This window comes from Gopherus evgoodei, chromosome 1 (genome assembly GCF_007399415.2).
Source record: "Gopherus evgoodei ecotype Sinaloan lineage chromosome 1, rGopEvg1_v1.p, whole genome shotgun sequence".
In the NCBI taxonomy this organism is placed as follows: domain Eukaryota; kingdom Metazoa; phylum Chordata; order Testudines; family Testudinidae; genus Gopherus; species Gopherus evgoodei.
In genome coordinates, this window is record NC_044322.1 from 188,907,792 (window position 1) to 188,930,977 (window position 23,186).

At 46.6% G+C, this 23,186-nt stretch overlaps 1 protein-coding gene across 1 annotated transcript; it reads left to right on the forward strand.

Annotated features, from left to right (window-relative positions):
* The first annotated feature begins 390 nt into the window (after positions 1 to 390).
* Positions 391 to 22,294, forward strand: ACP6 (acid phosphatase 6, lysophosphatidic). Its single transcript, XM_030580625.1, has 10 exons — positions 391 to 1,089; positions 8,953 to 9,081; positions 9,166 to 9,296; positions 9,818 to 9,897; positions 10,899 to 10,986; positions 12,591 to 12,723; positions 20,521 to 20,621; positions 21,308 to 21,403; positions 21,636 to 21,801; positions 22,121 to 22,294. The coding sequence occupies exons 1-10, from the start codon at positions 892 to 894 to the stop codon at positions 22,256 to 22,258; spliced, it is 1,260 nt and encodes a 419-aa protein (XP_030436485.1). The 5' UTR covers positions 391 to 891; the 3' UTR covers positions 22,259 to 22,294.
* The last annotated feature ends 892 nt before the right edge of the window (positions 22,295 to 23,186 follow it).

Sequence of the window (23,186 nt, forward strand, 5' to 3'; positions counted from 1 at the left end):
AGCGGGGCACGGGGAGCTGCTCACTGCGGACTACGCACGGGAAAAAGCATCGGCCGCTCTTCCCCCGCCTGAGCCCCGAGGCCAGGACACCCCAAGCGCTGCTGGAACTACAGGGAGCCCCGAGCCCGGCGCCCGTAGGCCCTCACTCCGCCCCCGCGTCCCGGCCCGGGAGTCTCCCTTCTGCGCATGCGCTATCCTCACGGCGCAAGCCCAGTCGCCCTCCCAGCTCACTGGTGAGCGCACCGAACTCGTCCGGGAAAGAGGCGGTCCCCCCCTCGCCGCGCTGCCTCCTGGGAGTTGTAGTCCATCCGCTGGCTCCCAGCAAGGGCATGTGCTGGTGGGAAAACTACATTTCCCATAAACCTGTGCGTGGCTCCGCTCTTGTCACTGTCCGGGGCGGTCGAACTGATCCCAGGTCCGGCTGGGAGGCTCCGGAGCTTGTGGCGGGGACGGGCGCGCTCCTCCTCTGCCCGCCGGGAGAGGGGCTGCAGCAAGGAGGGGAGGCTGCAGCTCTTGCTGCGAAGTGACGCTTCGCATCGCTTCCCTGCTCCTCTGCTCGCCCCGGGCTGGGAGCGCAGCTGGCTTAGCCCTGGCACCTCGCTCGCAGGTTATGCTAAAGGAGAAGCGCGGGGTCAAGAACCTCCTCCTCTCCCCGCAGCTAGGGTGACCAGACGTCTCCGTGTTAGGGACTTTGGCTTATATACAGTACGCAGCTAGCACCCCTTCCCCCTCCCCTCCGAAAAGTCCTGATTTTTCACACTTGCTGTCTGGTCACCCTATCCCCCAATGCGCCTGTTTGTGGTAGCTGAATTTCTGAGCTGAGGTGCAGCCTTCTTCCGCCTCCACCCTTTCCCAGTATTACATAAACTAATCCACACGCAGCACCTCGGCATGGGTCTCTGGGCTCGAGTGAGCGTCTTGGGCACTCTGGCTTTCTATGTGCACCAGAAGAGGGTAGCCCTGGCTGAGCTGAGAACGGACAAAACGCAGTACAGCAGCGATCGCCATGGGCTGGAGCTGAAGTTGGTCCAGGTCATATTTCGGCATGGAGCTCGCACTCCTTTAAGACCTATCCCGAAACCGGAGCAGGTGAGAAGGGGCTTCTGGAAACTCTGACTGTAAGGACAGCATAGCTGATCTGAGGAGCAGAGGAAGCTGCTGTCCCTGTATCTTGGGGGTGGGGAGGGAGAGTATCTGCAGTGACAAGGTGTGCACTAGAGCAGTGGAACGCAACAGTGAAGTGTATTGTTATTTAAAAGTTTGACCTCAAGTAAAATCTGAATCCATCTAAATTTTGTTCCTAAATTGTACTATGTACTGGCAAGTAGATAAGTACTACTGTGCTAAAGTGTGAATTTTGACTCTTCCTGGTACAGCTGATTCACAGTCCCAGACTCAGCTCTGAACTCCCAGTTTTTGTACCATATTTACAAACAAGTATAGCTGACGACACTACAATAGTAAAATCTAGACCTTGACAGATCAACTAGGGTGGCAAAATTTCAGATCTAGCATTTGGATCCTTCTGGACCCAACTATATTTTGGTTTCCACATTTTACCATTTAATAATACCACTTCTCTTTTATTACTAGATTTTAAAGTGTTTTACAAAGGAGGTATCATTATCCCCATTTAACAGATGGGGGAAGCTGAGGCACAAGGCACATAACTTAGCTAAGGTCTCCCTGCAGCAGGGTTAGGACTAGAAATCAGTTCTTGTAAGCCCCAGTCTATTAGGCCATGTTGGCTCCTTATAAACAACACTTATATACAGTGCCCTTGCACTAGAAAAGTCTGATTCCCAGTGCATTCTGGTGCAGTAAAGCTTGCGGGGAGAGGAAGGAAATCTACTGCTGAATCCACTTATTTTTTATTTTTCTCCCCCAACTCAAAATCATTTACTATGTATAATGACAACTAGTGTTAAAAATAAAATGCTTACCTGTACACCATTCTCCACTACCTCCCTATCTGCTGTGTGCTTTACACTTATTTATGAGGAGAACAGCAGTTATCCTTCAGGGAAGTGGCAGTGTGGTTTAGCAGGCAGAGAAGAGATGGTGAACAGGATGGGTATGACAAAGTGAAGGCATGGCAGCCCTTTGTCTCAGGGAGCCTAGTGGTTCTGGCATCCAACACTGGGAAATGGCGCTGCCACATGGTGGGGCTTCTGGCCTAGACTCTAGGGGTTTTTTTTGTTCATTTGTTTTATTTTGGGCGTCTCATTAAATCGTTCCTAAAGTCTAAACACTCCAAAAGACCAAAGTGCCTTTGAAGGGTAACGTGTCTTTTTGAAGGTTGGCTTGCCCTTTGGTCATTGTGCTGAGAACACCTGCAATTTCTAGGTAAGGGCTTTGGACCTAAGAATCTAATGACACTATGTCTCTCAAACATAGGGTATGTCTACACTATGGGATTATTCTGATTTTACAGAAACCATTTTTTAAAAACAGATTGTATAATGTCGAGTGCATGCGGCCACCCTGAGCACATTAATTCGGCGGTGTGTGTCTATGTACCGAGGCTAGCATCGATTTCCTGAGCGTTGCACTGTGGGTAGCTATCCCCTAGTTCCCGCAGTCTCCCCTGCCCATTGGAATTCTGGGTTGAGATCCCAGTGCCTGATGGGGCAAAAAACATTGCCGCTGGTGCTTCTGGATACAGTCTCACCCCTCCCTCCGTGAAAGCAGCACCAGCCAACCGTTTCGTGCCTTTTTTCCTGAATGAACTGTGCAGACGCCATTCCACAGCAAGCATGGACTCTGCTGAGCTCAAGACCACAATCACGGACATTTTAAACACCTCGTGCATTCTCGTGCAGTCAATGCTGAACCGGGACCTGCAAAGCCAGGCGAGGAGGTGGCGGCTATGGCAGCGCAGCAATGAGAGTGATGAGGACGTGGACACAGACTTCTGTCAAACTGCAGGCTCCTGCGCTTTGGAGATCCTGCTAGTAATGGGGCAGGTTCTAGCCATTGAACGTCGATTTTGGGCCTGGGAAACAAGCACAGATTGGTGGGACCACATAGTGCTGCAGGTGTGGGACAATTCTCAGTGGCTGCGAAACTTTCGCATGCGTAAGGGCACTTTCATGGAACTTTGTGACTTGCTTTCCCCTGCCCTGAAACACCAGAATACAAAGATGAGAGCAGCCCTCGCAGTTGAGAAGCGAGTGGCAATAGCCCTCTGGAAGCTTGCAACGCCAGACAGCTACTGGTCAGTCGGGAATCAATTTGGAGTGGGCAAATCTGTGGGGGCTGCTGTGATGCAAATAGTCAAAGCAATCACTAAGTTGCTGCTATGAAAGATTGTGACACTGGGAAATGTGCAGGTCATAGTGGATGGCTTTGCTGCAATGGGATTCCCTAACTCGGGGAGGGGGGCGACAGATGGAACCCATATCCCTATCTTGGCACTGGAGCACCAGGGCACCCACTACATAAACCGCAAGGGATACTTTTCCATGGTGCTGCAAGCACTGGTGGATCACAAGGGACGTTTCACCAACATCCACATGGAATGGCCAGGAAGGGTTCATGACGCTCGCGTCTTCAGGAACACTACTCTGTTTAAACGGCTGCAGCAAGGGACTTACTTCCCAGACCAGAAAATAACAGTTGAAGATGTTGAAATGCCTGTAGTTATCCTGGGGAACCCAGCCTACCCCTTGATGCCATGGCTTATGAAGCCATACACAGGCAGCCTGGACAGTAGTCAGGAGCTGTTCAACCACAGCCTGAGCAAGTGCAGGATGGTGGTAGAATGTGCATTTGGCCATTTAAAGGCGCGCTGGCGCACATTATTGACTCCCTCAGACCTCAGCCAAACCAATGTCCCCATTGTTATTGCTGCTTGCTGTGTGCTCCACAATCTGTGTGAGAGTAAGGAGGAGACCTTTATGGCGGGGTGGGAGGCTGAGGCAAACCACCTCGCCGCTGATTACGCACAGCCAGACACCAAGGTGATTAGAAGAGCACACCAGGAAGCGGTGCGCATTAGAGAAGCTTTGAAAACCAGTTTCATCACTGGCCAGGGTACAGTGTGACTGTTGTGTTTGTTTCTCCTTGATGAACCCGCCCCCCCCTTTGATTGACTCGTTCCCTGTAAGCCACCCACCCACCCCTTCGATCACAACTTGCTTTCTAAGGAAATAAAGTCACTCTCGTTTAAAAATCATGTATTCTTTATTACTTAAATTATAAAAAGAGGGAGAGAACTGACAAGGTAACCCTGGTGGGGTTTGGGAGAAGGATAGTAGGGAAGGAAAAGGCCACTAAAAAATTTCATAATAATGAGAGCCTTTTGGTTGGGCTGTCCATGGGGGTGGAGTGGGCGGGTGCAGGGAGCCTCCCCCCATGAGTCCTTACACGCCTGGTGGGTGAGGAGGGTAAGGAACATGGTGAGGGGGGAGGGTGATTACACAGGGGCTGCAGCCGCACTCTAAGATCCTGCTGCCATTCCTGAAGTTCCACCATACGCCGGAGCATGTCAGTTTGATCACGCAGCAGCCTCAGAGTTGCATCCTGCCACCGCTGATCTTTCTGCCGCCACCTCTCCTCTCAAGCATCTCTCCTGTCCTCACGTTCATCCCTCCTGTCCTCACGCTGGTCCCTCATGTCCTCACGTTCACTGGCATCTTTCCTGTACTTTGCTACCACGTCCTTCCACTCATTCAGATGAGCTCTTTCATTGCGGGTCACTTCCATGATTTCCAAAAACATTTCTTCTCGCATCTTTTTTTCCACCATCTTTTCTGAGATAGCCTTCGGGACAGAGTAGGAAGGCTTGAAAAATTTGCAGCTGCATGAGGGAGGGAAAAAAGAGAGAAGATATATTTTAGCGAACAATGGTCATCCTCTTTCACGGTGAACACTATTCATCTTACATAGCACATGTTTTCATTACAAGGTCGCATTTTGCATCTTAATATTGAGTGCCTGTAGCTTTGTTGTTACAGATCACAGATGCAGGTCCAGGCAGCAGAATTTGGCTTGCATGCGGCTATGGTAAGCCATTGTCCTTTGGCTTCTGCAGCCTTCATCTATCCAGCGCCCTCCTTTCCCAAATAGCAAGCAAAGCCCGTTGAGTGCTGCTTCTTTCCTATTAACTTGCAGCAGCAGAAACCACCCCGTGACTGGTATCATGGAAGATCACTGCTAAACACCCCCCTTCCCCTCCTCAACCGCGTGGCTGGTAACAGAGAAGATCCCTGCTAGTCAAACATGGAAAAGCTCAGCGCCAGTCGCCCCCCCCGCTCTTCCCCCTGCTTGGCTACATGCAGGGAAGAATTTCTTTTAAGCCACAGGCAAACAGCCCAGTAGGAATGGCCATCTCTGTCCTCTTACTTAAATTCCTGAATTTCAACCAGGTTACCATGAATGATGTCACTCTCCTGAGGATAACACAGCGAGATAAAGAACGGATGTTGCTTGAATGCCAACAATCACCGGGACCATACGCAGCTAGGCTTTGTCATGCAATGATACCAGATTACTTGCTACATGCATGGCGTGGTCAAGTGTCCTACCATGGAGGACGGAATAAAGCAGCACTGCCCAGAAACCTTCTGCAAAGGCTTTTGGAGTACCTCCAGGAGAGCTTCATGGAGGTGTCCCTGGAGGATTTCCGCTCCATCCCCAGACATGTTAACAGACTTTTACAGTAACTGTACTGGCTGTGAATGCATCCCAAGTCCTCAGGGCAAATTAATCATTAAAAAACGCTTGCTTTTAAACCACGTCTTATATTTACAAGGTACACTCCCCAGAGGTCCCTTCTGTGGCTTCATTGTCTGCGATAGTTGCTTGCGAGGGCTGGGAGGGTAATTCTGTCAGGGTGAGAAAAAGCTGCTGACTGTTGGGGAGAACTGAGTGCTGTGTGCTCTCTACAAGCTCCTCCTCATCTTCCCCGTCTGCAGAATTCTCAGCCATAGCTGCGATTACTACCTCCACTTCGGAATCCACGGACAGGGGTGAGGTACTGGTGGCGGACCCCCCTAGAATTGCATGCAGCTCAGCGTAGAAGCGGTATGTTTTCAGCCCTGCCCCGGACTTTGTGTTTGCTTCTTTGGTTTTCTGGTAGGCTTGTCTGAGCTCCTTAACTTTCACGACACTGTACTGAGTCCCTGGTGTGGCCTCTCTGCATCATGGCCTTGGAAATTTTTTCAAATGTTTTTTCATTTCGGCTTTTGGAACGGAGTTCTGTTAGCACAGAATCCTCTCCCAATACAGTGATCAGATCCAGTACCTCCCGTGCAGTCCATGCTGGAGCTCTTTTTCGATTCTCAGGAGACTTAATTGTTACCTGTGCTGATGAGCTCTGCGTGGTCACCTGTGCTGATGATCTCTCCATGCTAGGCGAACAGGAAATTAAATTCAAAAGTTCACGGGGCTTTTCCTGTCTACCTGGCCAGTGCATCAGACACCAGATTGCTGTCCAGAGCGGTCAAAATGGTGCACTGTGAGATAGCTCCCGGAGGCCAATACCATCAAATTGCAGCCACACTAACCCTAATTCGACATGGCAATACCGATTTAAGCATTACTCCCCTCGTCAGGGAGGAGTACAGAAATCGATTTAAAGAGCCCTTTATATCGATATAAAGGGCTTCGTTGTGTGGACGGGTGCAGGGTTAATTTGGTTTAACGCTGCTAAATTCAGTTTAAACGCATAGTGTAGACCAGGCCTTAGTCAGTGCCCGGCTTCCGAGATATTTGTACTTGCAGGGTTTCAGACTCGGTTCATCTTCCAGCTCCTGGATGTGGTATCTGGATCCTATCAGAAAGTGTCCATTTTTGCCCCTACATCTTAGGTTTTTTACTGTCTATGTAGACAATAAATGGAGCTGGTGAGGTGGAAGAAGAGGGGGAGCATCTTGTCTAGTGTTGTTCAGATCATATTTGATGTTAGTGTGTTCAGTGCAACTGTGAATATGAGTGTTTGGTTCCAAATGTGGTTCCAACTGTGACCTAGATTGCTATCAAATTTGTGGCTCTGGTAGATACATTAGCCGGGGTGGTGTAATGGCTCTCTTTAAAACAGGGATGAGAGAGATCTCTGATTCAAATTGACTTGTACACAAATCCAAGCAGTATAAAGGGAGTCAGAACTGTTAGGATACCATTTTGGAAAAAATAGCAATATTGGATAAAATAGTAATTAATTAAAGTTAGATGCAGTTAACAATACCATAAAGCCTTGCTCATTTGGCATAACAACAGGGAGTCCCATTACCAAGCGCTGATTTTTTTTAATTAGTAAGTGAACAGAATAACAAAGCTATTTCATTAGTGTTCTCTATTCATTTATTGTGACAGCTGTAGTTTAATTTTAATTATTTATACAATATGGTGTAGTAGTAAACATACTCTCTAATAATGTGCAAAAGTAATGAAGTCTTGGCAATATGAAACCTCACTACGGGAGTCTGCTGTTAAATCTTTGCTGAGAAGAGGGTTCACACCATTTATTTAAACATGGGAATTAGGAAATTGCAGTTTAGCAAGGTTCTAATGTATTAATTTAAAACGCAGTTAATATTGAGTGCGCCGAGATGTTCTATTGAAGTCGGTGTGGGTGCACAGCTGAGGGTAGAACTGGATCTTCTGTTACTCTATAAGTACACATAATTATGATAACTAGTTTAACTACATGGAAATACTATAAATTCACTTTTGTGTACTGAGAAGCTGCTGATGCCCTATCCCTTAGCCACACTTAGTATCTGATATAAAATAGAGTTTGGCATCCAACACTCTCAAAAAGATGTCTGTCATACTTCTGACTCAAATAGCGTTATGTGCAGAGATCCAACGACAATGTCACATTTTCTCCAAACATATGTAACTACACATTGTTACTGTAGAAGATACATATCTGTTTAAGTGCACAAAGCCACTTTTAATTAGTGTTTGCCAAATACCAGCTAGATCTAAGTTTTTGCTGCCCTTTTGAACCAAGATCTATCAGGGTCCATGCCTTCTTTGTACTGGTACAATGGGTATTGGCTTTGGTTTCTGTTGTAGGTGGTACAAATTTAGGGCTTGAAACAAAAAAATGGCTAGATCTAGGGTACCGACTTGGGGGTTTTAGACCATTTTTGTCTACATGCATCTGTTTTTTCAGGAGCATTGTCACTAGAGTGTACCTTTAAATAGGGTAACCAGGATAAGACATTAGGATTTGGGAACAAAAATTGGCTAGATCCAGCTTTTACCTTCTGAACTGCTGGCTGTTGTGCTGAATACAGAGGAAATGTAATGTTTGTAAGAAATCTGGCTGGGGGAGCCTACAGATTCAGAAGTACATGCTCCCCCTCTGGAGTCCTAGCCATTAATTGCCAATATAGCAGCAGCAATACAGATCATCCCTCTCACACTTCCTGCCACTGAAGTGGCAAAACCATTTCTACTTGCCGCTTTAACCAAGTGCTCGACTCCCAGTACTCAGACACAGAGAGCTGTTCCATGGCAAGGAGCACTTGCTATGCAGGCTGCTCCAGTAAGCAGGCACTACACTGCCCCACTTACCTGGGCATCATTGTGACTGACCCAGCTTTTCATGGCTCTTGAATCTGAGAGTATTAGCTCTACCATTTAGCTCAAGGAGAAATTCAGTTTGCTGTTAGTAGCAGGTGTGATCGCCTGTTATTTCTTCAGCTGCTATAGGGGTACAGTGGTCTCAGTGCTGGAGGTTCTCAGGAGCAATAGAAGTCATGCTGCATGTCTCAATAATGGACGGTCTCAGATGTCCTAGGACCATACGTTTCAAGATGCTGTGCTATATAATGGGAGATAATGGAGTTATGTACTATATATTACTTCACCCGGTCTCATTATCACAGAGGCAGCGCAGTGTATTCCCCCGTGCCTGGGTGTAGCCCAGAGTAGTTCTGATGTGATTGGAAGATGATTATTTTCTACTGAAGCATTTCTCTTGTTTTTTTGCATCAGGTGGAGTGGCATCCAACTCTGTTAGAAGTCCCTGCTCAAACCCAGTTTGATTACACAGTAACTGACCTCTCTGGTGGGCCAAAACCCCACTCCCCTTATGAAGATCAATACAAAAAGACCACACTGAAGGTGAGAGACTTTTTCCCCTTGATCAGGTTCCCCTTGTGAGACTCGCATCTTTCCACTGAATGTGACTGCTGTTTCTCTCCCCAGGGTGGTGTCATTGCTGGGCAGCTGACAACAGTGGGGATGCAGCAAATGTTTGAACTAGGAGAAAGGCTGAAGAGAAGCTACGTGGAGAAGATCAACTTTCTATCTCCGATGTTCAAACCTTCCGAGGTCTTGTGAGTTTCTGAAAATTCCTGCATGAGTCCCCCGCAGCCCTCACTCCTACTTCTTGGATGAAGGCTCCCTGACTGACATGCTCCTCCCCCAGTGTCTCTCAGTGAAGGCCTCTGACCCCTCCCACATGGCCAGTACAATGTGGTACCAGGAGTCACTAGTGCATAGGTTCTTAAACAGAGGACGGAGGGTCATGAGCTGTCAGCCTCTACCTCCAAACCCTGCTTCACATCCAGTATTTATAATAGTGGCAAATATAAAAAAAAAATGTTTTTATTTATGGGGGGTGGTTGCACTCTGAGGCTTCCTGTGTGAAAGGGGTCACCAGTACAAAAATCTGAGACACTAGTGCCTTCAGTGTCCGGATTGCATTTCAGTGATGCTAATATTGACAGTGGGTATCTGGAGCTGCTGATTCATGGGAGGATCAAGGTCCCATGTCCAACAGGTTGTTCTTGGATGTGGCCGTGTTTACAGGAGGAAGACCGTGTCACTGTTTCACAAGCTGCCTTCTCTCTTTCAGCGTCCGTTCCACTAATATTGTTCGCAATCTGGAGTCCACGCGGTGTCTGCTGGCTGGGCTGTTCCAACAGCATAAAGAAGGTATGGGTGTGGGGGTCATGTCTGACTGTGCTTCCCTCCCCACCCCCCACCCAACCTACCCTAGATACACTCTCCTCTCACATATCCCAACTGCTCTGGTCTCCAGTTGCTGTCTCCCCACCACCCTTCTGTTGCTCTTCCTTCTCAACCTTCCCATCTAGGATCTCCTGCCTAGTGCATGAGTTGTCAGTTCGCCTTTTGCTCTGTCTCTTCCTCGGCTTCATGTTGATGCTCATCTTGATCCCTTGCCCCTCCTGCTGCAAGCTCAGCTTGACTGAATAGGGCAGCATTTACCAGTGTCAGAAACAGGCAATGAGAAATGAAGAGTAGGCCCCAATACATAGTCAGGTCTGAAATGTCTCTTGAGAGAACCTGGAGCATTCTGCCCATAAGAGTCCTGAGCCCTGTTAAAAGTTTGACTATCCAGAAACACCTTCACCTGCACCCTGAAGCTCACCAATGTGAGACTAATGTCACAGGGAGCAGGCCCTATGGATATGCCTGTCTTGAGAGCATCTCATTTGCTCTTGGTCCCTGGGCTTGAATGTCCTGGCAGCAGCAAAGTGACCTACCAGATGATAACACTCCTGATGAGTTACAGGGAGGGATATATTTTGTGGCACACAGTAATGCTAAACACAGCAGTAGGAAATACCACACACACCCCAGCTCAGTTAAGATTCCTACAGCAATAAACTCTTTAGGGCAGAGATTGCCATTTATGAGATGTATGACCACAGCTATGCACAATGAGGCTCCAATCTGAATGGCTTCTAGGTGGTACCTCAATGTAAATATTGATTAACAAAAAGGGAATTGGCAGAGCCTTGGAAGGACATGAAAACAAAGGTGAGACCTTGTACAAGGAAACTGACTTTAATGGGAGATAGTCTTGCACAAAGGCCCAGTTCTGTATTCCTGTATTGGTGAAAACAGATCTAGTATAAGGCAACCCCAGCTGTGCTAGGGATGACAGAAGCCTCCTCTTGTCCATTCCACAGGACCCATTACTATTGTCACTGATGAAGCAAGCACTGAAATCCTCTACCCCAATTACGAGAACTGCCAGCGCCTGAAGCATCTGAGCAGGTAACCCCCAGTCACATGTCTCCTTCTGAGGTCCCCATCATGGCACATCACTGCTAATAACTGAAAGCACCATGTTTTCCTCATTCTCTGAATTCTTCCTATTGCAATGGCTGTACTCCTTGTCTCTGTACAGTTGCATAAGGTATTAGTGACACTATGTGGGAAAAATATTTAATAGCTCTTGAAAGATCAGTTTAGTCTAATCACGACAAACACTTGAGCACAAATCATACTTGTATGGTTATAGCACAGCATCACTACCCAGCAGAGTTAAGCTTGCTTGAGAGCTTTAACTCTGCAGTTCCATTCTTTAATGTGTTTGGATTTATTTTAAATTTAACCTTAACTCTGACTGTCCAGGGTGTGTAGTGTTTTGGTTTGGGATCATTGCAACATCTGTGTAATGTTTATACCTTTTACTGATTGGAGTTAAAGCTGAGCACCTGTTTAACAAAGTTTTTATCTGAGAATTTAAAATATTTCTTATAAAAATCTACATGAAAAGAACATTAAGTTTGCAAAGTCAGGCACTCATGTTAATAAATGCCAGATTTAAGGTTGCCAGTGCTATCTAACTCTGTCCCCTTTGTACATATGGATTGGATTACATGACATGCTTTTGTCCATGGCCCTGTAGAGACTATCAGAATTCTCTCACACAAAGAGGCAACCTTAATTTTGGCGTATGAAAACTGAGTGCGTGGCTTTGCAATGTAGGGTGTATTTTGATGGGGTAGGTAGTGGACAGGCAAGCTGGCTGACTGCTGCAGGCATCTCAGTGAAGCCTGAGAGCATGCACACTGCAGCTAGGACATTCACATCACTAAGGAGCAAGCACTGAACAATTGCATATGTGTAAAATTTTTGGGAGGATTGCCAAATAGGAATGGATTTGTGAGGTGCTGGAGTTCTTGAAAGAAACGGTCAGACTTTTTTCTTTTTAACATTGATAAAGCTGTTTTACCCCAATTTAGTTCTGGGAAAAGGCTGAAGAGTTTTTGCTGAAACACCCTCCCCATCCTCATTTAGACTGAGGCAAAGATCCAGCATGGACATTCACAGCCCAATTGGGTGAAGTTTAAAAAGAATTGAAAAGAGGGGCTAAAGGCCAAGTTAACTAATGGCATCACTCTGCATTGCCCCTATAATAAATACAACAAATGTAGGAGTCAGTCCAGGATTTTTTCACTGCTCATTCCTTGTGAGGCAAGCTTGGCAAAGTAGTGCTCCCTGGAGGTACAGACGGGCTGAGTTCCAGTGACACCAACTATTAATTGATATGTAATCATTGCTGAGTGTGTCCTATGCTTTTGAACTGCTTGTGTCTCATTTAGATTTCCTCCTTGGAATTAACATCTCCTCCCCAGGTTAGAGTCCTAATGACAAATCTAAAATCTTGGCATCAGCTCAGACAGAGAATCTGTCACTTCTTGTGTCAGCATTCCAAGCGCTGGGACGCCATCCAGCACTGAGCAGTTTCCATTCCCTTCCCTCGCACTCCTGGAAGACAGCCCTACCCCATGAGCAGGGAGGTTCTCTTGCTGCTATCTTGTTGCTCTTGCCAGAGTGCCTGAAGATCTAAAAAGCCTCCTTTTTCTCGACAGGGGTAAAATGGAAAGTGTCTTGTTGCAGCCGGGCATCTCTGATGATCTGAAAATGATTCGAGAGGAGATGGGAATCAACAGTGAGAAGCCTGTGGATTTTTTTCTTCTACTAGACAACATCTTTGCTGAGCAGGTGAGGTTGGACATAATTGCAGCAATGTCAGGCTCCTGTCCTGCAAGCTGATCCACACAGGTAGACCCCTGTACAAGTGCAGAGCTCCCTAAAGTCAGTGGCGTTCCACAGGCATCTTCACATGCAGCTCAGTTGGCTTGATGCGGCTCTTCAAAAGTAGCAGCCTGAGGAAGATTGTCTTAATATGAAGCAAGGCTCAGAGCACCCTCTTCTCTAACCAACAAGAGTTGGCGGCGTGTGGCAATGTAATAGAAAAATTTATTTAAATGGCAAGTTCTCCTCCACCCCTGAACTAAGTTATTCAAGAAATATTTTTCTTCATTCACTCAGCTTACAAATCTCAGTAAATAATTCAAACATTGACCTATATATTTGCAAAGTTTTTTCCTACTGTTATTTACCTAGCTCTAATCATCATGCCAAGAACTGGGCCAACAGGCAGGCAGCATTTCCACTCAGCTCCTACCACACTGCACATGATCCAAATTTACTGTCTTCCTGAGGTTTGCCGTTATTGTTAACTGATATAGACCTTGACCTATCCTTCCTCTTGAGTTTGCCTGGTTCCAAGGCTTTTTCTTGCAGGATTCTGTCCTTGCTCAAATTTCCCTGTCTCAAAGAGAGCAGCTCAAAATCCTTTTTATATCCCTATTCTACATTGGAACTAATAGGATTCACCTGATCTGGCTGTCAGAATAGCTCTGTATCTCCATCACAGGTGTTAACATGTTTAGTGCTCTTTATGTGCATGAAAGCTTAAGGAGGAATGTATATAAACCTTGCTGTCAGTCAAGGTTTCTTTCCCCACTTCGAACTTTAGAGTACAAAAAGTGGGGACCTGCATGAATACTTCTAAGCTTAATTACTAGCTTAGATCTGGTACGCTGCCACCAGCCAGAATTTAGTGTCTGGCACACTTTTTGTTCCCCCAAAACCTTCCCTGGGGAACACAGATCCAAATCCCTTGGATCTTAAAACAAGGAGAAATTAACCATCCCTCCTCCTTTCCCCCCAGACTTTCCTCTCCCTGGGTTGCCTTGAGAGTCTTCGCACAGATCCAAACTCCTTGGATCTTAAAACAAGGAGGAATTAACCATCCCCCCTCCTTTCCCCCCACCAATCCCTAGTGAGTTCAGACCCAATCCCCTTGGATCTTAAAACAAGGAAAATCAATCAGAGTCTTAAAGAAAGCTTGTAATTAAAGAAAAAAAATAAAAATCATCTCTGTAAAATCAGGATGGAAAATGCTTTACAGGGTACTCAGATTCATATAGACCAGAGGGACCTCCACCCCTAGCCTTAGATTCAAAGATACAGCAAACAGAGATAAAAATCCTTCCAGCAAAAGAAACATTTACAAGTTGAGAAAACAAAAATAAGACTCATCCGCGTTGCCTGGCTATTACTTACAATTGTGAAACATGAAAGACTGATTCAGAAAGATTTGGAGAGCCTGGGTGTACGTCTGGTCCCTGTTAGTCCCAAGAGCGAACAACGAACAAAACAAAAAGCACAAACAAAGACTTCCCTCTACCAAGATTTCAAAGTATCTTGTCCCCCTATTGGTCCTCTGGTCAGGTGTCAGCCAGGTTTACTGAGCTTCTTAACCCTTTACAGGTAAAAGAGACATTAACCCTTAACCATCTGTTTATGACACGCCCCCCAAATCTCTGACAGCGTGGAACCACACTGGCGGTGATTTCTTCCTTGAACTTTAGAATAAACAGATTAATAAAACACATGCACCTTTACATATACTACTAATTATGTAAAACTACAAGACTTTTCTCATTTTAAGGACAATTTTTAACCAGTTGATTTTGGGAAACTTTCATGGGAGAGTGCATCAGCTACTTTGTTAGAAGCTCCTGAAATGTGTTGAATTTTAAAATCAAAATCTTGGAGAGCTAAACTCCATCGAAGCAGTTTTTTGTTGTTTCCCTTGGCAGTATGAAGCCACTTTAGCGCAGCATGGTCGGTTTGTAGCTGGAAACGCCATCCCCAAACGTATGGGCTTAGCTTTTCCAGGACACACACTATGGCATAGCATTCTTTTTCACTGATTGACCAGTGGCTTTCCTTCTCAGATAGTTTCTTGCTGAGAAATACGTCTGGATGAAATTCTTGATCTGGTCCTTCCTGCATTAAAACTGCTCCTTCACCACGCTCAGATGCATCTGTGGTTACTAGGAATGGCTTGTCAAAGTCTGGGGCCCTTAGCACAGGGTCAGACATGAGTGTTGCCTTAAGCTGGGTAAAGGCCTTCTGACACTCATCAGTCCACTTAACTGCATTTGGCTGGGTCTTTTTGGTCAGGTCTGTTAGTGGGGCAGCGATTTGGCTGTAGTGTGGTACAAATCGCCTGTAATATCCGGCCACGCCCAAGAAGGATTGGACCTGTTTTTTTGTCTTTGGGACAGGCCACTTTTGGATAGCATCCACCTTGGCCTGTAGGGGGTTTATTGTTCCTTGACCCTCCCTGGTTTCCAAGGTAAGTCAGTCTGTTTTGGCCTATTTGACACTTTTTAGCCTTAACAGTTAGTCCTGCCTGCCTGATGCGCTCAAAGATTTGTTCCAGGTGTTCTGCCCATGAATCAGAAAAAATGGCCACATCATCGAGGTAGGCAACTGCATATTCTCCCAATCCTGCTAGGAGACCATCTACAAGTCTTTGGAAGGTGGCGGGTGCATTTCGCAGCCCAAAAGGAAGCACATTAAATTCATACACCCCTGCATGGGTGATGTAGGCTGACCTTTCTTTGGCGGGTTCATCTAGCGGTACTTGCCAGTACCCCTTGGTTAAGTCTATTGTAGAGATGAACTGGGCACGTCCCAATTTCTCCAATAGCTCATCGGTGCGTGACATTGGATAGTTGTCGGGACGAGTTACAGCATTTAGCTTATGGTAGTCCACGCAAAGTGTATTTCCCCATCTGGTTTGGGAACTAGAACCACTGGAGATGCCCATGCACTGTTAGAGGGGCGGATTATACCCATCTGTAGCATGTTTTGGATCTCCCATTCTATAGCAGCTTGGGCATGAGGAGATATCCAGTAGGGTGGGGTTCTAATGGGATGAGCATTACCTGTGTCAATGGAGTGGTATGCCCGTTCAGTCCGTCCTGGGGTGGCTGAGAACATTGGGACGAAGCTAGTGCACAGCTCCTTTATCTGTTGCCGCTGCAGACGTTCCAGGGCTGTGGAGAGGTTCACCTCTTCCACGCCACCATCACTTTTTCCTTCATAGTAGACCCCTTCAGTCCACTCAGCGTCATCTCCTTCCTGAGCTGTAAACTGACAAACCTTGAAGTCTCTGGAATAAAAGGGCTTGAGAGAATTAACATGGTACACTTTAGGGTTGAGGTGGGAAAGGCTATGAGATAGTTAACAGCTCCTAGGCGCTCTTGGACCGTGAATGGCCCTTCCTATGACACTTCCATTTTATGGGCCTGTTGCGCCTTCAAGACCATAACCTGGTCCCCTACTTTGAAGGAAAGCTCTCTGGTATGTTTATCATGCTAGGCCTTTTGCTCCTCCTGAGCATCCTGTAAGTTTTCTTTAGCAAGGGCTAAAAAGTGTCGGAGGGTGCTTTGTAGACTGCTTACAAAGTCCAGAATGTTACGTTCCTGGAGAACGCATAAACCCCTCCCATTGCTGCTTCGCCATCTGTAATGGCCCCTTAACCTCGTGGCCATACACAAGTTCGAATGGTGAAAACCCCAAACTGGGATGTGGTACAGCCCTGCAGCCAAAAAGCAACTGCTGCAACACTAGATCCCAATCATTGGAGTGTTCATTTACGAATTTACATATCATGGCCCCCAAAGTTCCATTAAACCTCTCCACCAGGCCATTGGTTTGATGGTGGTAAGGAGTAGCAACCAAGTGATTCACCCCGTGAGCTTCCCACAAATTTTTCATGGTCCCTGCCAGGAAATTAGTTCCCAAATCTGTAAGGATGTCGGAGGGCCAACCTACCCTGGCAAAAATGTCTGCTAAGGCCTGGCACACAGTCTTAGCCCTGGTGTTGCTTAGAACTACTGCTTCCGGCCATCAGGTAGCAAAGTCCACGACAGTCAGTATGTACTGCTTTCCTCTGGGGGTCTTTTTTGGGAAAGGACCCAGAATATCCACAGCTACTCGCTCAGTTATGGGGAGTAGCTGGAGAGGGGCTTTGACCTGGTCTTGGGGCTTTCCCACCCTTTGGCACACCTCACAAGACCAGACATAATTAGCAACATCCTTGTCCATTCCCTGCCAGTGAAAGGACTTCCCCAACCGGTCCTTGGTTCTATTCACCCCAGAATGGCCACTGAGATGATCATGAGCTAAGCTCAAGAGCTTTACCTGGTACTTAATTGGAACTACCAACTGTTTTTGAGTACGCCAGCCTTCCTGGTGTCCACCAGAAAGAGTCTCCTTGTATAAAAGTCCTTGTTCTACAACAAACCGGGATCGGTTAGAGGAGTTGAGAGGCGGTGGGGTGCTCCATGCCGCCGCCCAAGCTTTCTGAAGGCTGTCATCTGCTTCCTGCTCAGCCTGGAACTGTTCCCTTGAGGCTGGAGACGTCAGTTCCTCCTTAGACTGTGGACTTGGGCTTGGTCCCTCTGGAAGCGATGTAGGTGATGGGTTTGTTTTCATTGATTGTGAACTGCTTTCTGCTGGTGCACTATGTGATATTTCAGGCTCTGGCTGAGCCTCTTGGGTAGAGTTGTCTGCTGCTTCTGCCAGTTCAGGCCCGCTGGTGCCCTCTGGCATTGGAGTGGTAGATGGGTTTGCAAGCGCTGGCGTCAATGCTGGCAACGGTTCTGGTGCTGGTTGCTTTTCCAGTTCTGGTTCTGGGACTGGATGCACTATGGCTATTGCAGTCATTGGCAGGGGATCCGGTTCCACCACCTCTGTCTGGGTCTCTGGTAACACAGACGAGGCCCTGGTGGACAGCCCAGGAACAGGGATGGGTGTGGAAGCTTGCTTGGCCTGGCTGCAGGTGACCATTCCCACCCTCTTGGCCAGCTTCACCTGGTTGGCCAAGTCTTCCCCCAGTAGCATGAGGATGGGATAATTGTCATAGACTGCAAAAGTCCACATTCCTTACCAGCCCTTGTACTGGACAGGCAATTCAGCTGTAGGCAAGTTTAAAGATTTTGACATGAATGGGTGAATTGTCACTTGGGCCTCTGGGTTGATAAATTTGGGGTCCACTAAGGATTGGTGGATAGTTGACACTTGTGCCCTGGTGTCTCTCCACGCAATAACTTTCTTTCCGCCCACTCTCAAAGTTTCCCTTTGCTCTGGGGGTATTTGAGAGGCATCTGGGCCTGGGGATCATTGGTGTGATGGTGGTGTAATGAACTGTACTCGGTTGGGGTTCTTGGGGCAGCTGGCCTTTATATGTCCCAGTTCATTACATTTAAAACATCGCCCAGCTGACTGGTCACTGGGCCGAGGTGGGTTGCTGGACACTGGTGAGGTGAGACAAAAGGGTGTCTGGGGCTTTCCTTAGGTTGTAGGTGGGGTCTTGGGTTGCCCTCAGTGATAGGGTTTATTTTCGGTTTGCCCCTTCTGATATTCGCTCCCCTTGCTAGTAGTTTTTTTCTTTTCTGCCACTTCCACCCATCTGGCTCCAATCTCCCCCTGCCTCGGTTACAGTTTGGGGTTTCCCATCTAGGATGTACCTTTCTATTTCCTCAGGAACACCCTCTAAGAACTGTTCCATTTGTATTAGGCGGGACAGCTCTTCCAGAGAGTTAACACTTGCTCCTGATATCCAGGCATTCCAATTCTTTCCAATGTGATAGGCGTGTCGGGTAAATGACACATCTGGTTTCCACCTTAGGGCTCTGAACTGCCGACGGGCATGCTCAGGTCTTAGCCCCATTCTGATTCTGGCCTTGGTTTGAAAAAGATTATAATTGTTCATGTGTTCCTTAGGTATTTCAGCCGCCACCTCTGCTAAGGGTCCACTGAGCTGTGGCCTCAGCTCCATCATGTACTGGTCTGTAGAGATGTTGTACCCAAGCCAGGCCCTTTCAAAATTTTCTAAGAAGGCCTCAGTATCATCACCTGCCTTGTAGGTGGGGAATTTCCTGGGATGGGGAACAGTACCTGGAGAAGGGTTGTTAGGGTTGGCTGTTCCATCCTGCTTAGCCTTTTCTAATTCCAGGGCCTGCTGGTGAGCCTCCCTCTGGTGAGCCTCTTTGGCTTTTTCTTTCATCTCTCGTCTCTTTTTGTTTTATCTCTATAGCTCTCTTGTGGACCGCTTCTTCCCAGGCTATTTCTGCATTAATTAGTTCCATCCGTCTCTTATGTTTGTTGTCTTTCTCTGTTGCTTCCAGCCTAGCCATTTCTAGTTTGTTAGTTGCTCCACTGGCACTCATTTTTCTGCTCTCTTGTGCTGGCCACACTCCCCTCTGCAGCTCCCTGGATCCTGGGATGCACTCCGCTCAGGGCTGCTTGGTTAACAGAGGATTTTCTAACTAGCTATACCCGAGAGGTAGAAAGAAAGAAAACAATTCAACTTGTAAATTCCTTTTTGCTGTCTGCTTGCTCACAGCTTGAAGCCTCCTCTTAACAAAGACCTTTGTTAAAAAACTTAACACCTCTGCCCTCAGGCTGCTTTCCAAGCAGCTAGAAAGGAGAGAAAAAAATCCTACTGGCATTTGGTTCCTAAAAATCCCACACCGCTGCTCACCATGTCAAGGTTTCTTTCCCCACTTTCAACTTTAGAGTACAAAAAGTGGGGACCTGCATGAACACTTCTAAGCCTAATAACTAGCTTAGATCTGGTACACTGCCACCAGCCAGAATTTAGTGTCTGGCACACTTTTTGTTCCCCCAAAACCTTCCCTGGGGAACACAGATCCAAACCCCTTGGATCTTAAAACAAGGAGAAATTAACCATCCCCCCTCCTTTCCCCCCAGATTTTCCTCTCCCTGGGTTGCCTTGAGAGGCTTCACACAGATCCAAACTCCTTGGATCTTAAAACTAGGAGGAATTAACCATCCCCCCTCCTTTCCCCCCACCAATCCCTAGTGAGTTCAGACCCAGTCCCCTTGGATCTTAAAACAAGGAAAATCAGATTCTTAAAAAGAAAGCTTGTAATTAAAGAAAGAAAGAAAAAAAAATCATCTCTGTAAAATCAGGATGGAAAATGCTTTACAGGGTACTCAGATTCATGTAGACCAGAGGGACTCCCGCCCCTAACCTTAGATTCAAAGTTACAGCAAACAGAGGTAAAAATCCTTCCAGCAAAAGAAACATTTACAAGTAGAGAAAACAAAAATAAGACTCATCCGCCTTGCCTAGCTATTACTTACAATTTTGAAACATGAAAGACTGATTCAGAAAGATTTGGAGAGCCTAGGTGTACATCTGGTCCCTCTTAGTCCCAAGAGTGAACAATGAACAAAAAAGCACAAAGAGACTTCCCTCCACCAAGATTTGAAAGTATCTTGTCCCCCTATTGGTCCTCTGGTCAGGTGTCAGCCAGGTTTACTGAGCTTCTTAACCCTTTACAGGTAAGAGAGACATTAACCCTTAACCATCTGTTTGACACTTGCAGTTGGTATAAGGGCCAGCTCCTTATATTAACACCCCACCTACCCCAAAAAAAATACAAACAAAAACAAAAACCTGCAACACCCATCACAAGTTAGTTTCCTACAGTAAGTGCAGGCCTGTGGAGTGTACATATTGTGAAACAGCCCATGAATGCCTGTGTTTAAGTGCGAGTGTGTCATCGGTACCTGCTTTTGGGTGGCAGCACACTGGATCTTACACCCCACATGTTCTTTCAGGTACATGACTTGCCCAGCTGCCCTGTGCTGAAGAATTTCCTGAAAACGATTGAGCGTCGATCCATCGACTCAATGATTTACATCCTGGAACATAATTCAAGGTGATGTCTCATATCTCCAGCCCCCAGCCTGAAGGACAGTTCTGCACTTCACTAGATTGAAGGAGGAAGCGGGAAGACTGTGTCTGGATGAGCAAAGAATCCCTTTTACAGGATGTCATTCCAGACTCGTGGAATCTGATTTCCATCAGGCAGAGAATTATCCCAGTAGTGCATCACCTGTAACGCACAGCAGGGCTGCAAAGAGTGGTTGATACTAGTGCAAAGAGTACCTTCTTGGCCTGCAGCACATGACTTGCAGAACATATCATCTGATATACACAGCTGAGTAGCTTTCACAATTGTTCGTAGAAGATGATAGGCTAACTTACTGCCAAAGGAAACGGTGTTTTTTCCTTTTAAAAAAAACAGCCCCCAGCTGCAATGCTCAGCAGCTCTTCTCTGGTGATGGGGACACTTCCCCTTTTATTAGGGCTGTGGTTCTAAACATGTTGGCCCTGCAATAAAACAAAAATGTTTCAGAATTCCCCCTTTCCTTCAAGCCATACAGAAGTGGAGGGTATAGTCATGAGACCAGTACAAGTCACAACCCCTAGGCTGAGTATCTGTATATCAGAGCAAACAAAATGGGGAAGTGAAATAAGGGACAGATCAAGAGTTCTTCAACTCTTTCTTCGTGTGGTCCAGAGTTTTTTGTTCAGGCTAATTTCCAATTCCATCTGTTCTAGGGAGGTTCTCCAGATGTGTGTTGGTCCTCTTCTCTATGCTGTACATGAGAATATAATGAAAGCAATGGATCCATCATCTCCTGCTACAGAGGCCAGGTACAGGGCAATATAATTGTCTCTCTAGCTACCATCAGTGACTGGCTGCACATGTAAAGAGCCAATTGACATAGACATTGAGTGTGTATGAGTAAAGGAACAGCTGTGTATTTAACTATTAAATGAGTTTTAAAAGCTAATCCATCATTAGCAAAGGCATGCAGGGTGGTAGCTAGATATCCAGATAAATAAATGCAAAATGTTTATTTTAGTATCTCTCTCCCTCCCCCAGAAAGCTCATTCTCTATGCTGCTCATGATGTTACCCTCATTCCTCTGTTGATGGCACTGGGGATCTTTGATCACAAGTGGCCACCCTATGCTGCAGATGTGACAGTGGAACTGTATCAGCATCAGCAATCCAAAGAATGGTTTGTACATCTGTCTTACCATGGAGAGGTAAGGACTCAGTGGTGGCTCTGCAATACAAGCGGCTAGATAGAGGGTCTTGCAGCAGATTTCCAGCCCACTAAGCTGTGGAATGAGACAGATTTTGATTGCATTGTCAGAGGGAACATGATAAAATACTCAGCCACAAGATGGGTAGGCAGGAGCCTAATTATCTTTCTGACCTGGCCCTTGATTCAGTGAGATCTTTTGGAAAAGTTCTTTAACCACTGCCTCAACTTCACCTGTTTGAGATCATACAAAAGGAGTTTTGGCAACATAAGAATTTGTTATTTATTAAATGTGTGTGAACTTGATTGTCCCCCTGCAGGAACAATTGGTGAGAGGATGCAGAGCAGGTGTCTGCCCGCTGGAGGAATTTCTAAATGCTCTATCACACTATGCTGTAAGTCCAGAGGAGTACAGTGTCCTTTGCTCCCAGATGGACAAGAACCAAACTAATTCATAAGTAGTATTTAAATAAAACTCAGTTTCCTGCCTTCAATCTTTGGTGTTTGAATTCTTTCCTCCCTCTCTCCATCTGACAAGTCGTTATGAAGGTGACTAGACCTGTTCATGCCAGTTGTAGGATTCTGCTTGTCTGGTATGCACTGCTGCTAAATCGTGCATTTGCAGCAAGGAGGTAGTGTGCGTGTACAGACACACACACACACAATCTCATAGAGCTGGAAGGGACCCTGAAAGGTCATTGAGTCCAGCCCCCTGCCTTCACTAGCAGGACCAAGTACTGATTTTGCCCCAGATCCTTAAGTGGCCCCCTCAAGGGCTGAACTCACAACTCTGGGTTTAGCAGGCCAATACGCAAGCCACTGAGCTATCCCTCTCCCTGAATAACTCAACCTCACAGCTGGGTAGTGCATCTGCCTGTATGAACTATTGTCTGAATACAAAGGCGTTTGGAGATTGTGTCTCACTATGAAGGTGGCTGAAGATAGCTAAGCAGGACGGAAGCTTTGGCCTGACCTGCTGCTGTGGACATGGAGGGGGAGTGATATTTTCCCCTCTAATAGCAAAATGCTGGCGTATGTCAGATAATCTGCAGCCTGTTTCTAGAGATGACACTCTCCATGGTGCCTCCAATGCTGTTTATGTTGAAAGCAATATACTGTTGCCTCTTTTTCTTATTCTCACCATGATAGCCATGCTCTGCACAGAAGCTATCTTCCCCTTCCTTATCTCACCTTAGTGCAAACATGCTGCTTGGGACTTAAGTACTCTAGTCCACTGATAGTGTATACAGTCCATGCAGACCTCTCCCATTTCCAAGGCAGTAAAGAGGCTGCTGAAATCCCTTCCTACCATCATGATACATATGGAAATGTGCTTTGAGCATACAACTACACCAAACCAAGATTAAGCATGGGAATGTACACTCA

What these genes read in the sequence shown, in the direction of transcription:
- ACP6 (XM_030580625.1), top strand. Translation starts at nt 892, where the DNA reads ATGGGTCTCTGGGCTCGAGTGAGCGTCTTGGGCACTCTGGCTTTCTAT. An exon ending in ACAAAAAGACCACACTGAAG is followed by an intron (nt 9,082 to 9,165) that starts GTGAGAGACTTT and finishes TTCTCTCCCCAG; the next exon opens with GGTGGTGTCATTGCTGGGCA. An exon ending in TCTCCTGCTACAGAGGCCAG is followed by an intron (nt 21,404 to 21,635) that starts GTACAGGGCAAT and finishes TCCCTCCCCCAG; the next exon opens with AAAGCTCATTCTCTATGCTG.